Source organism: Pezoporus occidentalis, unplaced genomic scaffold, assembly GCF_034315485.1.
Source record: "Pezoporus occidentalis ecotype Australia unplaced genomic scaffold, CSIRO_AGI_Poc_V1 ctg11, whole genome shotgun sequence".
Taxonomy (NCBI): Eukaryota; Metazoa; Chordata; class Aves; order Psittaciformes; family Psittacidae; genus Pezoporus; species Pezoporus occidentalis.
In genome coordinates this window covers 3,494,547-3,511,612 of record NW_026912886.1, presented here as the reverse complement: position 1 = coordinate 3,511,612, position 17,066 = coordinate 3,494,547, and the positions used below count along the sequence as shown (strand labels likewise).

Here is a 17,066-nt window from a genome sequence, read left to right as displayed (position 1 = left end):
TTCCTAAAACAATTTTGGTGATGTATTTATAGAATATTATGTATGCTATCCAAACATAACAATTAACCAAGCTGAGAAACAGCAGCTTAAGCAAAGTAGATAACTTCACCAAGTGACCAGATAAACACAGTGAAGATGGCAATGATTATGACTTCAGTATGTGGATTCACAGGAAAATTATTTATCAGGAGTCTTCTACCTCTAATGTTCATTACATGGCAGGAGACCCATTCTTTTCTTTATGAGTAGATAATAAAGGTAATTGGAATTACTCATGTAAATCAAATGGAGAAGAGACCTAAGGGAAAAAAAAAACAATCCAACCCACAACAACCCAAACCCAAAAATAAACCACCAAACCCACACTCCGAAAAAACATTGTGTGACAATGTTTTAGAGGCCACTGGGAGCAACTCCGTCCTCTGGAACACAATTGCATCTGTTCTCTGTGGACTAATGTGCCATAGCAAGCAATTCTGTGCTACATAAACTCATCTTGAATACATACTGTGGAATCTCTTGTTCAAATGCTGTACAAGTATTCCCACAACACTGCTTTGCTCTCCCACCATTATTGCTGATTTTCTGTCAACACTGAAAAGACAAATTGCTACTTAAATGATGCAAATAGCAGAGAGGAAGGCAGACTCCTCCTCCTTTTGCAACTCTTATTTTTCCAGTTTTCCTTTTACCACTTGAAGCAATCCTTCATAAGCTTTTTCCCAGTTTTCCTATTACTGCTTTAAGCAACCCTTCATAAGATGTTTGTAATGCCATTCTGATTTCCTATATGGGTTCTCAAGTGAGAAGTAAATCCAAAGACTGACCTCTACAGTCTTTACTTCCAGTCAACCTCCTCACAAAGAGCCAACAGTCTGTTCTGTACCCAATAGATTTACCACCCTGTTCTAGAACAATTCCTGTCTGAAGAAAATAGATCTTACAATCTTTTGCCCCTTAAATGCTTTCTGCTTTCTTGATTACTGTGTCTAGTATCACCATTCAACCTGTGAGTCAGTTCTGTAATCTTCACATCATCTTCAGTTTACAGTTGACTAAGTTCTCTACAAGTCTGTGCTAAATTTTAACAATAATTTTCACCAGCATTAACTTTACTAAAATACAGCATTTCCTGTCCACCATGACAGCCTAAATTCTTGTCCAAGTTCTCTGTCCCATCGCAGTTACTGCAAATCCTTTTCTTGCTTGCATTCTTTCAAAATACTGCTGCAAAAAGTATTTATCAGCCAGTCAGTTTGGTCATTATCACCTCAGTTTCTGTATTCCCACTTTATTACTATATGTCCACAGACACAGACTGATCAATCAGTCAACTGTGGTGACTAGTATGACCTTAGAGATTGCTTGTAGAGTTTTCTAGCAGTCTGATGTATCCCAGGCTCAAAGCTCTTTGGACTGAGGAGTGCTCTGTACTTTTCTCCTTTATTCATGCAACATCCAGCGCCATGGGCCACACACCATGAAGCATGCTCCTGTATGCCAAAACAATGAGTCAAACATGACAGCAGAGATTCCCTGCTGAGAATACTTTTTTTGTAGTTCTGGTAGGGCATATGGGTCCTATGAGATTTACTGTCTTCTAGAGAGAAAAATCTTTAAGCTGGGACACTTTGACATAGTTCTTAATGATAAAAACAATGAAGAATGAAAAATTCCTCAAGGTGGGGAGGTATAGCTATCATATCACACATTCTAGACACAGTAATTGTGACACGAGGCTTCATAAAAAATCTGGGTGTCACTGAATACTGAAAACACAGTTTTTAAGTTTACAAGCTGTTTCAGTTGTTTAGTCCAACACAGATACTTGTAGAATTCTTAAAACATCGTTTCTACTTGCTATTACTAACTGCAAATCCTTAACAAACTAAGTTTAGAAAAGAATTTACACCATCACCCCTTTTTCAGCACATGAGGACACATTCAAAACCTCAAGACAGTTTACTGTGCCAGAGAACTATGTCTCAGGGAAATTCCACAATGCTGACTGCCTATTTAGCTAATCATATACTAGCTCAGGTATGCAGGTAGCGGTGGAGGTTAGCAACATCAACCCAAATACGCTGGCAATCCAACAATTAGTGGAAATGCAGATCGATTTGCAGCCCATGCCAAGCCTGTGCTGCCATGGCTACATCATAAATGGCACTCAGTTACTTTAAAATAAGCTGGAGTAGGTCTCAAGAACATTGACTGATGTGAGAAAACTATGATGCTCCAGACTGATGCTAACAAGACCCAGAAGACAGCACTGTGTCCTGTCCCTGTGCAAGATCCCACTTTGTGGCAATACTTGCTGCATAATTGTCCTGGATTCAGCAGTAGCAGTCATATTTTTCCTTCTTAGTAGCTGGTGCAGTACTGTGTTTTTCACTTTCAGCCTAGGAACAGTGCTGATAACACCAATGTTTTTAGTTGTTGCTCAGTAATATTTAGTCTGACCAAGGACTTTCTGAGCCTCATGCTCTCCCAGGGAGGAGGGGGAGCCAGGAGGAAGCAGAGACAGGACACCTGACCCAAACTAGCCAAAGAGGTATTCAATACCACAGCACATCATGCCCAGGATGTAGAACTGAAGGCAGTTACCCAGAAGGGCTAGATCACTGCTTGGTCGGGCTGGATATCAGTCGGCGGGTGGTGAGCGGTTGTATTCTTTTCCCTTATCATTGTTATTATTGGTGGTAGCAGCAGTGATTTGTGTTATACCTTAGTTACTGGACTGTTCTTACCTCAACCTGTGGGAGTTACATTCTTTTGATTCTCCTTCCCATCCCTCCGGGAGTGGGGGGGAGGAAGGGGGGAGTGAGAGAGCAACTACGTGATTCTGAGTTACTGACTGGACTTAAACCACAACAATAACCAAGAGTACTTTTTGCCCTGTCACACTTTACAGGACTCACCTATTCATTGTGGCATATACGCACACAGCGCTAATTAAGATTCTGCTTTGATTTCCATATTTGCATGTATACATATTTTTCTCTGCAATGACTCCTGCATCCACTACATACACTTCCTTATGATTGTTTCACCAGAAGTGGAGAGAGATGCTGTTGCTTATTGTGCTTCATTATCAAATTTTTTATGTGATAAAAATTGCTCACTTAATTTGAAACATTTTGCAACTATCCAAAACCTGGTATCAATTTTGTCACTGAAGTAAGTATTTATTGTATATATAAAATTTTGATGCTTCCCTTACTGGGATTTGTCTCTGTTAGTGAAATATTTAGATTAACCTTCAGCTCTTTTGCAATGTGTTCAGACTGAGATGTTGACCAACCAAATTTGAGCTGTCTATTCATGGCCTTTAGGAGTATACCAGAGAACAAATGCCCTGAAGCCCACTGTGTTCAGAGCCGAGCACTGTTGTGCAAGGGAGGACAATCCAGTTCCAAATTATTCCTGCCACAAGTGGCAGAAAATAAAAAAGAAGAGGTTGGAAACCAGCAAATTCCATTTTTACTTCCATAAAAGGAGAGACCAGAGCAGGGGACAGGAGAATTTAAGGTTAATGATTAATGGGCAAACAATTTCTTGCAAAGCATTGGTAATTCTCTCTTTTTCCCATCTCTTGGCAGAATTGAGCAGTGCATTCCCCAACTCATTCAGAGAAAGAAGAAATGAAAAGTTTGCAACTTCTTTCATTTTTATTGCTCTCTTATATCATCATCCCAGCAAATACATATGGAGGAAAGAAAAAAGGTAATACCCTATCCAAAATAGTGCTCATGAGCTTTCTTTGAAATGTTTATGCTACAAAAATTAAGTAGTATTGACTGTCTGGTCATCAGTCTGTTGGGGTTTGAGTTCTGGGGGGGGATTTGAGTGTTATGTTCCCTTAAAATATGGCATTTATAATTGTGTTTACCAGAAAATGTTTACAACAAACATTTATCAGTGGAAATCTACATTCTGAGACTATAGATTTCAGGTTATTTGACCTTTAACAAAAACTTCTGCTGAAGCTAATTTAAAAATGTACTGGTTTGAAAATATACTGGTTGAAAATGAAACTGGTATCAGTTATAATCTTCTTGGAATGGATACTTCCAGAATACTTTCTATAAAATAGATTCAGTCTCCTACGAGTAGAAATTTCTAGCTGTCTGAGGGTGTTTAAGCTTTCATTTCCTGCATTGCCTAACATAAGGCTGCCTTTCACAAGTGTGATGAATATCTTTGAGTAAGAGAGATACATCTGTAGTATGTTTTGTAGAGTACTGTGGAGGATCTTTATCATTTACATGGTTGTACAACTATTTTCTATGCTTTTGTGACACTGTACATTATGTCAGTATCTGTGTGACTGTTGAGTATGGCTTTGCATCACATAACTGCATTTCTTAAAACTTCTCTAATGTGATTGACAAAGACAATTCCATGTTTGCCTTCATTGTTGAGCCATACAGAGCAAGCATTAGTTTTCCTTCTTATCTAACTACATTTCTCATGCTCTGAGGGGTAATAGATGTAGCTTTCTCCCTAGCTGTAACTAAAGCAAGAAATTTACAGAAGTATGGTCTCTTACAGTAGCTGTGGTTTGCATTTATGTGAATTTGTATTAACAGTTTTAGAAAACATTTACCATAAAAATACTGTGTATGTAATAGGCACAGTGATTTCAGTCTACAGGAGGCAGGACCACCTTTTTTTGATTCTGCACATTGAACTTCCCTTTGGGTTTCATTTTGTACAATATAAAATCCTTGAATTAAAACATATTGAGAGGTGTAAATTTCAATTAATGCCATAACTTAGCCTGGTTTACAAGGCAGCAAGGCCCACACATCCTTAACAATTGCTGAACCTTAGCAAGCTATTTAGAAACCTTGGTCAAGTTCTGTATTTTTGAGAGAACCAAAAATCAGGGCACTAACTTTAGTTTGAGGCTTCTCACATCACCTTTACCCAGATCTATTCAGACTCCACTGTGTGCTTAAAGTTTAGTTCACCTTAGGTATATACACAAAGCAGAGGCAGGAAGTTGCTACACCCTCAGTATCTTACAGTCATAGGTCTTACCTGATGCCAGCTCACATTCTCCTACCACCCCTATATGTGGCACCATTTATAGCAAGGTCAGTCACTTCACTCTCTCCATCCCCCTTTCCCCTCATGACCTACTACTCCTATGTCAACGGACTTCACTTGTTTGCTCATTGCTTCTGCAGCTTAAAACCTTGCATGTGGCCACAAAAAACAGGTCACATGTCATATTAGCACTAGCAGATATGCCTAGTTCATAGCATGTTGAAGCAAGAGACTGATTTAAGAAGCAAAGCAGGTACATTTCTAAAAATGCAAAAAAAAAAATCTACTGTGATTTCTTCTAGAGGTTATTCAGAGCCTAACTAACAGGCAGCAGTTACAAGGTTAAAGGCCCTGAGACTCCATTATGTTGAACTCGGATCTTCATCTCCTCTCAGTTTTAAATTGGTGCAACTCTGATTTCAACTGTCCATTTATGTTAATGTATTTCTGCACCTTTCACCCCCCTTCACCTTCCTCAATCCAGTCTCAGTCACAGCAGCTTTGTCCAGAAGATAATGTTATTCCATGCTCTCAAATAAATTTCACTTATTTTTGTTACCATTTCATTGATCAGTATAGCTCAGCCAGTTCTGTCTTCCCCAAAATCAACTCTGATGTGTTGGCCACACCTAGCAACCTGAAAAAGTCTTTTTCCTCATTTCACTTCTGAGTAAGGCAAATCTCTTTGCCACAATGGCATATGCAAATGGCAGTATAGCACTAATCCTCACTAAGAAGGGCAGTGAAGTTTCTAGCCCTTCATGAGAGGACTTTTGACACTGTCAAGTGGAGATATCTTCCAGTGACTATAGTCTGCATTTTATCTGAATACCCTACCTTGGAGCTTGCTTTTTCTTATTTTAGCAGGAACTGCAGCAACAATCAGTAAAACTATAAGGAGGTACAAAGGCTTCTCAGAGCTGAGTGTCTGGCATGTAATTTTAGCACAAGCAATTGCCTATACAGGAACCATCCTTTAAAAGAGCAATCACTGTGTAAAAGTCTTTCTCGTTTATTTGTAGCCAGCAAATAATCAACTCCTTGCTTCAATTTTCTCTGTATTATTCTATCCACCTACACAGCTAAAGACATTACATTACAAAACAAAATATATAGAAATTAGACACCAGCAGGTAAATCAGTGTAGACAGGTGTATGTAAATCCATTTGATCAAGTCATGTACATAAATACATGTTGTAGCTTCTTATTTTATACTTAATGATGGAGAATAAAATGGACTGCATTACCAAGCAAACACAACATCTCATTTAAACACACACAGAAGTTATTTCTTAAAAAGGCATAAGAGTGTCTCTGAAATGCCATGAGTTTCTTTATATAGCAGGGAATAGTTTGGCAATTTTTGGCAAAATTTCATTATCTAAAAGCAGCATCCCAGAAAAAGACCAGAAATAAGCACCTAAACGTAACATTCCTGAAGTTGAGCCAAGATGATTCTTTCTAGAAGAATGCAAGAAGTATTTAAGCATAAGCTCTTATTTATTTTGATTCTTCTCCTGGAAGCATAAAACTAGGTAGGAATATATTCCATTAGGCTACTCCCTTGTGTAGAGCAGAAATATATAGTAGCTGCCATGAGAATGTGTGTTACTGAGCAAGCACTTTTACTTGACAGTCTCACAGTTGGCACTTGAGGCTAGACTATTTTTTTCCCAAACAAGAAGGTAACATCTTAGTTGTCCAGTTCTGCTGTGTTTTAAGTATTACAGTACCAACACTTTAAGATTATAACATAGACCATGGGAATGGATTATACAGAAATTTGAACAGCTGCTATGTTTTCCTTATTCCCCAATCATAGTATGGAGATATAAAAAGACGTGTTGGGTATATCAAATTCTCCAAAGCCCAGATAAAATTTCTCAATAAAATGCAGTGTACATGCAGTATACCATAGCAGATCTTAAAAACTACCAAAGCAGTAATTTCTACCTGAAGCTGATAAACTATTAGAAATGCAAGAAACACAGAAGATGCACAAAAGCTATTTAAACTGCAAAGATAGGAACGAAAGTCTGCCAAGATGATGAGATGGGTACCTTTGACACTGAAGGTGAATACCACTTCTACAATCTAACATTTCTTTAAAGCCTACAATAAATACTAAAAATGTGGAGACCTTTCTTTTAATTCCTTGAAATGTTTTCAGTGTAATAACAATCTGTGCCTTAACTTCACGTTAATTCTGTGTGGTTTGGGTTTATAATAAATGACAGAAGAACACAAACCAAAGCCAACAAGCTCACAGGGTACTTGTAATCCAGTCTTCCAGTTTCGGAGAAAACTATAATTTTCCAGCATAGGCAGAAAACTAAGTAAATCACCTCTTTTTATGGGACAGAATGGCCCAGTAATCTGTTCCTCTGATTGAAACTCCTTGGCTAAAATGTCCAGCTACAAGTTCAAACTCAACTTTGAATTTAACATAAGCACTTCCATGAGCAGCAGAACTAAGTTATGTTTGGTTTCCAGTCACTTAGATTCTACGTATCCCAAACTCCTCCTGTACTTCCATGACACTCTTGTCCCAATATTCTCAGTTTGATCTCCCCATTTCTATAGCACCTCTATATTCCTGACTTTGGGTCTCACATGGTACCCATGAATGTCCCAGCACACTCCAGCTTCCTCATATACCTTACACAACCCTCGTTAGGATCCTCATCAGTTTGAGATCCACTCCATGGTCTCTCTCCCCAGCCCTGCACTACTGTCACCACCTCATGTCTGCTACCTAGCCTTTTTTGCCTTGCTCTGCATACATGCTATGACTGTTTCAGGGGTATGTTTGTGTCCATTGACTGGCTAATGCAGACAGGCTCACAGATCAGGTAGTGACTGGCCCAGGACTGCTCACTGCACCAAGTGGGAAGCTACTCATCTCCTGTGTCTGGTATCAGTGCTCAAACAAGATCAAATTTCAGGGCCAAAAAGGTTTAAGCCAACTGCACCCACAATGCCTACACCAGCTGAACTCAAGCACAAGCCAGTCCTCTCTGAGTCTCCCTGTCTGATGAGCAATTTCTCCAAACCCCAAATGATAACCAGAGTGCAAGGTAACAGCTAAGCCTTATGGATAAGCAAAGTGTTAGAATCAAATGTTTACTTGAATCCTATGTTAATGCAATAGCAACTGTGTTGATATAAGGGTCTGTTCTCTATCAAACTGCTGATGTTCAGAAAACATGTAGGAATTTATTACTTGATACCTCGTTCTCTCTTTAAATTGGATTTCAATTGGCTAAAAAAAAAACCAACTAATAAAAAGAATTATTCTCTTTCTCCCCCTTGTCTTCATAAGCACAAATATACCATGATTACAGCCTATGGAAACAAGGCTAAAATCCACTGATATCTGTAATTTACTTCAGTGGAGTTTGTGCATCACCACTGACCTGAAATTCAGGTTACTTCTAGTTGGATCATTGAAACAGGGATTCAGGAGCTATATTTTATCACATACCAAAACACTGGTCCATGAAGTCCTGAAAGCTGAAAGGCAGAATGTTAGGTACTAACAAATTACACTAGTGACTATGTTATGCTATTAGGAAAATTTCTACAGATGTATTTCTGAGTGGCTGTGTTTCAGAAACACTGCATGAGTACACAGCATTCGTAATGCTCTCAGAAGTCTTAGAATTCTACCAAAATTTCTAATACCTAAGCCAGCAATTCTTCCTTTTGGCACCTGAAAAAATCTACAAATAGAATTTCAGACATAAATTTTCACCAAAGAGTCCAAAATATAACTGTGGACTAAGGAACCGAAGACCCTCGGCTTTATCTCCTGAAAGTAGACAATAATGGGAACTCAATCAATAGAAGAACTACCCATGCATGAAACAAGTATCAATATTTCTACTAATGCAAGTGACTGAACGTCTTAATGAGGAGCTTGAATTGATATTCACTTTACTTACATTCTGTTGACTACTGTATGAATAGTGGTGGAACTCATTCAGCACTTGAGAAACATGAACATACAGAACATTTCCTGATAATGTGGCAGTGCAATCTAATTGCTTAACTGATTTTATTATAGTTATATAAGATATATACCTTATAGGTTATAGTTGTGATTTTAGTATATAGATAGCTTTAATGGAAAGTATCAATAAACACATTCATTAAATTTTTTCTTTTCCACTTATTTTGTGGTTCACTATAGGTTTATATTGCACATTTCATACTGCAAAACATAGTTATGCCCAATCCCCATGAAGCTTCAGGGTTAATAATAGTGTTGCTTCAACAGCAGTGCAATATTGATGATGTAGCTTGTAACGCCATATGGTCCCCTAGGGTGGTTTTAGCACAGTGACCTTTTTTCCTATATTTTACCTAGAGATAAGACTGTTTTCTGAAGCTAAGTCAGACTCCATATACAGTGGAATAGCTTGGCAGCAGGTAGAGGGACAGCAGCCACTTCCAAGCAGCATGATTAAGATTTCCTGGCAACATAAGCAATAACTGGCAAAAGAGACAGAAGGGGCCATCTATCTGCACATGCCAAGACTGGGTGATAAAGTTCACTGCTTTGGCAGTAGGCCAAATGTGAATTACAATTCTTAAGAAAAAAGAACCTTAATATCTGTGTTCCGAGTAAAAAAATTACCACTGTCATACGTCACAGCCGCCTTCTGCAGAAACGCACTGGGGTTTAAGTGCTGTTACTGTGATACCTTTCTTGCTTGTTCCTTTTAATTTAAAAAGCAAAACATGCTACCATTACTAATATTCTCAGGAAGCATAAACCACACAGGATTGCACAACCGTACACATACCCATTATGATCAGACAACGAAAGCTTTTGCTGGCGCTGAAATGCTTCCAAAACAACATGGTTGCATCACGGTTGTGGAAATGGGAGTTGTTGCTTAAAAGTACTCATAGACATTCTCCTGCCCTTTCCAATTTGCTTTCCTAGTCCAGTAAAATCCATTTGAATCTTTTACCAACAACAGTATTTATATTTGGGCACCTACCTGACCTCCAGACTTCATGGTGTTGCGCCAAGTGCAACAAACTGCTATCAGGTAAATAACATAATGGAGATTACAAAAAATTAATCTAGAAATACTGAATATGAGTGAACGTGTCTGAACATGTTGCTGTGCAATGAAACCACCATGAAATACCAATTTTCATTAGAGAAACCCTCAAAATTTTGGATATTTTGAACTAGTTGATCCTAATACCATTTTCTAATTTTGCAGACTGCTTTACTCAGTAAGTGAAACTGATGGAGGCTACTTACAGAGGAAGGTACTGACCCATGGGGGAGATGATGTCACAGCAGGTCCAGGGACAAAAAAGAAAAGTATACACACATGTTTTATCTTGCTTTGCAGCTGGAGTTGACAAGTCCCACAGCATTCTGCTACACTGGCATGGTTTCCCGTATTTTAATGCTAGCTTTGTTAACAAATATATAGAAACACTGCTGAGATTAATCTTCTATATTTTAAACCACTTGTGGTTCTGCTTTATGCATCTCAGTCTGAGGATAATCTGTAGTGTCTGGCTGAAGAATTTTATTGGCTTTCAAGCACCACTCTTCTCCCTTCAAGCAACAACAGGTCATAAGGAATGCTGGAGGATGACAATTAAGGTTTAATCTGCATTTCCAAAAGCCACTGAAATTGGGGATTCTGTCAGACTGGTGTGGGAGAGGTGTGTATGCTCCTTAGTTATACTAATAAAAAACTATACTGAAAAACTACAAGAATACTTGAAAGAACCCCAAAGCATGTATGTTTTCATATATGTGTTATTCAAGAGGCAGTGCAGAGTTTAATGGACAGGATGCATTACCCCCTCCAGAGCAGACAGAGGGAGCTGTGACTAAATCACAGTTAATTCTCTGGCCTGCTCTTCCATTAGTGCAGATATGAGCAAGGCAGGTTGTAAAATTGGAGTCTAGACTTAAAAGAAAAAGGGAACTTAAAATATTAATATAAAAACTCAGTCACCTGCTTAAAGCATTGGTGACTGGACCTCTGCTGGGCCAGAAACTACTCAGACAGCTGGCACATCATCTAAAAATCTGCTGTGCTCTCTATCCATCATGCTTACCTTCTGCTTAATTGGGAGTAGAAATTAAAGGTTGATGTTTCAACAGGGAACATTTTTTTGTAAGGAACATAATACATCATTCCTTTCTTAGTAGATGACATCAAAAAGCCATGAAAGCTGAGATACTAAAATGAGGTGTTTCTATCAGATATCTTTGTCTACAGCCTGCCCAATGAGGCTCTCAGAAGGTTCCTAAACAAAATAATGTCAGTGTGCAGTGCTGAAATTGCTCTTCTGTGTTTCACTGACTACTAGGGTTGTAATTCTGCCATCTTTATACATACTGGGTAATAACCACTTCATTATCCCCAAGCTTCCTTGCATACTACAGTACTCTGCAATACAACAGTGAGAGCATATGGGCATTGCCTTCACCAAAAGGACAGTATTTCAACTGGTCCCAGTTGACCTGTATGTATTGCTCTCTAGGGCACACCAAGGTCCGTACAGAAAACAGAAACACTGAAAGCATTCTTCTGGCCAACAGATAACATTTCAAATACCATCAAATATATATATATATATATATATATATAATATATATATATATAAAAAATGCACTCTAAACATGAGATTTGCTTACTACATGTGAATTGGTGGTCTTCAGCGTTCATTCTACACCAGCAGAACAGTGTGTCCTATGGAGAGCACTGGGAGAGTTCCACATTTTTCCTAGGGCACAGATACACTTAGGATTCACCCTTTCCAAGAACTTCATGTGCCTTTTCTCTGCCAGAACTCTATCTTTACCTCCATAGCAATGCCTGCACTCTTTCCTGGAGAGAAGAGTTCCACATGATGGAACTCATACATGCCTTGGACCCTTCTGATGCTACAGGACCATTACATAATCTTTTACTTTATTATGTTAATTTAAAGGAACTTTTCTAAAAAACTTCAGCCAAGGAATGTGTCTCAGCACCCAGTGGCTTAGTAGTGTCTGTGTTTCCAAGGAATGCACCAGAGACTCTTAACTAAAGCAAACGGACAAAACTTACAGTCTTTGATGCAGCCCCGAAACAGTCAGTCATGCTGCTTCCGGTTTTAATCTCCCTAAATCATAGCTCAGATTCAGTGGCAATGGGAAGGGTTGCTGGCTACACTGTACCTTCTATATGGAATTTTAGGTAGCAGAAATGAAGACAATTGCCATAGAGATTCCTAGAGAATAAAAATAAAAGCAGGAGTGTGACATGTTATTCCATTCAGGAGGAATCTTTACATCTCCCTTCTCCCAAACTCATCTCTGGAATTTTATTAGATTCATAGGGTTTGCACTTTAGAGTTGTTTGTTTTTTCTCTTACAATTCTGTGCCCTTTTCTATCTCTCTTTCTAGTCCAGTTTATGAAGATTGCATATCCACAAAAAAAAAAATCTTCACCTTTACATTAAGTGCTAGTCAAGGCATTCCAATGAGGATACCTGCATAACCTTAACATATATTGAGCCATTCATTTAAACACAATATTAGTCCCCTGAATACCATCAAATAGCTGATATACTTACAGAGCACAAATATTTATTAGTTACTTCCCATCTATCAAGTAGCAATGTTAGTTCATAAAATAGCTTAAAAAAACCCCGCCAAAACAACAACAACAAAAAAAAAAAAAAAGAAAAAAGCCCCAAACACTTCTGGCTTTGAATACTTTAAATATGACAATCCTGATGTGCAGAAGGGAACCGAACTCTCTGAAAGTTACACTGCATCTGCTCAGGGACTTGGTACTCTAGGCTTGGAAGGACTTCTCACAGGCATCAGATCAGCATTTAGCACTCTGCAACTCCAGCACAGTACTGTTTCTCATCTCCTCTTTAGGTTTTTAATGAACAATTAAAGATTTCTCTTACAGTTACTCAGTAATCTACTCTAAATAACAATTCAGCTACTGACTACCTGTATTATTATTGTTTTTCAAAGTAAACATAGCCACAAAACTTCTGTACTACAGAACTTTCTGTATCCCTAAAATTTCCAGATGGAAGATTGTGTGTTTCACATATTCCTTTATTTCATTAAATATTATTTGATTTTAGCTTGAGTAAAATTAATTCTGATTGAAATTATTCCAAGTAAAATCAAATTTCATAAAAGCTGGTAGTGGATTTCCCCATAGTTTTACTGTGAGCTGGCACTGCCTAGAAATTTCTGTTGATTGTACATTTTATGTTCTTAGATGGTGTGAGTAGTTGGAAAATGCGGTAAACCAACATCTTCCCTCTTGCTGTACAGTAAGTTAATTCCTCAGCCCATAGCTGTATTCCTGAACAAGCTTAATTGATAGGAATAAGGCAATCAAATGCAGATAGTCTTTTCTCTGATTTTTAGAATACCCTTTAATAGTGTAACCAAAATGAGACTAAGGACATGAGTTAAGCCAAATAAGAATCTAAGAGAAAACCCAATATTTATATTAACAGAAGAGAAGGGGTGACATTCTACATCTGTCCAGCTCTGACGAAAATCAAGGCCTCAAATACTTGTTTTTTGTGTTTTATACTTACAGTGTTCATTGATGGCAAATGTTTGAAAGTCAAAGGGAAATTCTGTAGCTCTTTACACCCTAAGTGACATTAATAATTTAAGAAGACCTTGCCTCTGGTCACTGTTGCAGGTATTTCATAGACTTCTCCATTGTGGCAGAATAGTTTGCTTGCAGCAAAACAACTTGGGAATTGATACAGTAAAAAATAGTCCTATGTTTTCTTGGCACTTCTGCTTTTAGCTGGATCAGCTCCCTGATCTTGTTCACTGTGCAGCTATGTGACCTGCTGTGCTGGGACAATGATGAGGACTACAGGAGGTCAGGAATAAGGTGGCAGCAAGACAGGGACAAAGTCTGCTTACAGTTGCCCAGGCAGTGCTGAAGCCAAATGTCTAGGTTAGGAACTGTAGACCCTAACCATTGAGTGTCATCTGTACATCTGTGCATCCCCGCAATAGAAAGAGAAGCCAGAAAAAACCCTGATTTATCATTCCAATAACAGCTCAACAATGACTGTACTTTATTTTTTTCTGGCTAGTGTTAATAACATCCTCATTAGAAAGGTCAAGGGCAATCTCACTGAAAATACAATTTTTTCTGCACCATCAGCAACTTAATCAACCAGATAAAATAAAAATCTCATACCTTGGAGCTTTTGGGGTATTTGCTCATATTAAAGCCTGCATTTTCCTCAGACCCTCTGTACATATTTCAGCAAACTAACCATGGTAAAAGTACCAAAATTAGAGAGAAAAGGCTTAATTATGAATAATCCAATTCCTACTCTAATTGCTTTCTTATTATTAATTCTGGTTTTACAAAGCCTGTTTAGCCTACAAGAGAAATTCTTCTATTAATGAAATTCTGGTATAGTATTTTTGAGAGATCTCTTTGCCTATTTTCCTCTTGATTCCTCAACACCACCCACTTCTCTTTCATTCACACCACAGGCACCCACTTAGTTGTGTGATCACTAAACAAAAACTTGAAGGCACGGGTGTCCCTCATCAGATATGCACAGAAACAAAATCTCTGTCCTTCAAGGACAGGGTAATTTCTGTCAGGCATTTTAAAGCCAAGGCAGGTCACTGGAGTTATTATTAGCTCTAATTAGCACTTCCACAAGCTGTTGAATTCTTTACCTGCAGCCAAAGGGCACTCAATATGGTGCAGAATTTGCTAGTATCTTTGAAAGATTCAGAGAAATAGCTCCTCTTTAGAAACACAGGTCTATTGCATGAGAGTAGGCTTTTGGTAACATTATGTCTGATCCATATACCAATGATGAAGCAGATCTATAGAAACAAAGATATGATGAAACTGTTCTAAAACAAAGGAATTCTACAAACGTCTAAACAGAATCTTAATGAGAAAAGGAAGACATCTGGCCTTACTTCTTATATGGTGCTGTGTTTTAAACCCTCTAGCAGGTTACAGACAATTCATATCCCATCTCAGTTACAAGGCTGTTCTTTTAAGTTAGTGTTTTATGTACAGATTTGAAGACAAGTCTGTATGAAAACTGACTTTTTCCTCTTGTGAGCAGCCCCCCCTTGAGAATTAGAGAGATCTGAACTGAATCACAGAGCTCCTAATAAAATACTGATCCTAATTTTGAAATTGGCTAAGAGCTGATGAAAGCTCGGTAAGCCATCGCTTTTGTGTGTTAGGCACATTTCTAACAAAGTGCCAGAACAACGGAGCACAGCAATAGCTCTCTTTAGTAAAAGGCACTGCTACAGAGAAATGGGATTTATTTGAAGAAGGGAAAAAAGAAAATGTGTTAAAATCAGCTATTTTGGGTCTAGAAGATAATCCACAGTATGACCTTTAGTCTAGAAATAAATCTACAAAAAGTAAGCAAAATTGTAACAGGAGTTGAAAAGTAACTGATTATAAGAAGTAAACTAGGCAAAATATTTATGGGAGAACCTAATATAAAGGAATCTGGCACCTAAAGGATTCACCTCCAAAAGCAAGTCACTACCACCTATGACAAAAAGTAGAAAAGAATGGGAAGTCTTAAAAAGCAAGACAGGCAAGGTGCGTCTTCAACTACTATTCCTTGCAAAAGCAAAAAGCAAAGAGTGATAAACACAGAACAAACACTGCTATGTTTGCAAAATTGCAGAGCCCAGCTCAGTGCAGCAAAACAAGTGGCAGCTTTTCATAAGCTGGATGCGGAACCCACCAGCTGAAAGCTGACAATGGCTATCAATCAGATTGTGGGTTGCCTGTGTCACTGAACTACATTCAAGTTTGTGTCTGTCACCAAGAGGCTGCTGCTTCACCACAAGCTCCACTTGGCAATATACTCTCATATTGTATCCATTTTCATACAGCCAAAAGTCAATCACAGAGCTGGAAATAAGGACTTTAGGATATACATCAGCCCCTTCCATGTGATACAACACATCACACTTTGTGACTGCAATGGTCAGCCAGCCCCTTCTGACTTTATGCCATCCTTGAAGTATCACTTACAATTTTAAAGAACAACTCCACAGCTCCAATGCACCAGTAATAGTCACAGTTTTAGCGTTATCTCTAAACCACTTCCACTGAATTAAGAGAGCTATTTGTTGCTGTTACAGCTCTGATTTTTTTCCATACTTTTTAGCATATATCAATTCAAATGTGTGAGGCACTAAATATACTTTAGAACAACAGCTGTTAGCTCAGAGGAGGAATCTGGACCTATGAGAAATTGCTCCAGCATACGCTGATATTTGTCTGATATTTTCAGTGAGCCAGTATGCATCTTGGTGAACCTGAAGGGTCAGCATAGTAAAGGCAGCAAGAAAATCCAGGGGATTAGCAAGTACATAGAAAACAAACAACTACAGAACTTCTGACTTTGCTTTTCACATTAACTCTCTAATGTCAAGCTGTCTAACGTCTCGTCTTTTTTACCATCTATTAAAAATGATGAAACTAGTGCTGAGGTAGCTTTGTTTTAAAATAATGCTTTAAAATATCTGCCTTTATCAGAACTATTCTGTGTCTCTAGAACATAAACTTTACTGCTCTCAGCAAAGCTTTCTCTCAGAAAAATCCTTTTTCCCTTTCTCATCAGGTTTGACACTTACTATAAGCTACCATGCATCACTTACACATGGCCCACTGCACAGAGTGGTTACACTGATCATTATCCACTCATCATAGAATAAGATGCTAAGCAGGATTCTAAAAAGTAATAATTGTTTGTAGTTTCCAGTATTAGTAAACCCAAATATTCAAAAGCCTTCACTTTTTAGAATGAAAATGATAGCTCTCTCAGTTCACTTCCAGTTTACATTTAAGGAGCCATACAAACACAAAATGCTTGATAAATACAATCTTTTCTTGACAAGGTATTTTTTGCAGTCTGGAGAAGAACACTCAAGAGCAGCAGATGCAATATTACATAAAAGCCTAAATGCAT

At 38.2% G+C, this 17,066-nt stretch overlaps 1 protein-coding gene and 1 long non-coding RNA gene across 2 annotated transcripts in view; one reads left to right on the top strand and one right to left on the bottom strand.

The window, feature by feature from the left end:
• Nucleotides 1-17,066, bottom strand: part of LOC134168090 (uncharacterized) — a 125,846-nt gene that overhangs the window by 77,437 nt on the left and 31,343 nt on the right. The gene's annotated exons all lie outside the window — the stretch shown is intronic.
• The window catches only part of LIPC (lipase C, hepatic type), a 53,707-nt gene continuing 40,216 nt past the window's right edge, over nucleotides 3,576-17,066 (top strand). Inside the window, exon 1 of the mRNA XM_062627391.1 lies at nucleotides 3,576-3,726. Coding sequence (XP_062483375.1) covers nucleotides 3,645-3,726 — 82 coding nt within the window. The 5' untranslated portion in view covers nucleotides 3,576-3,644. The remainder of the gene's footprint in view (nucleotides 3,727-17,066) is intronic.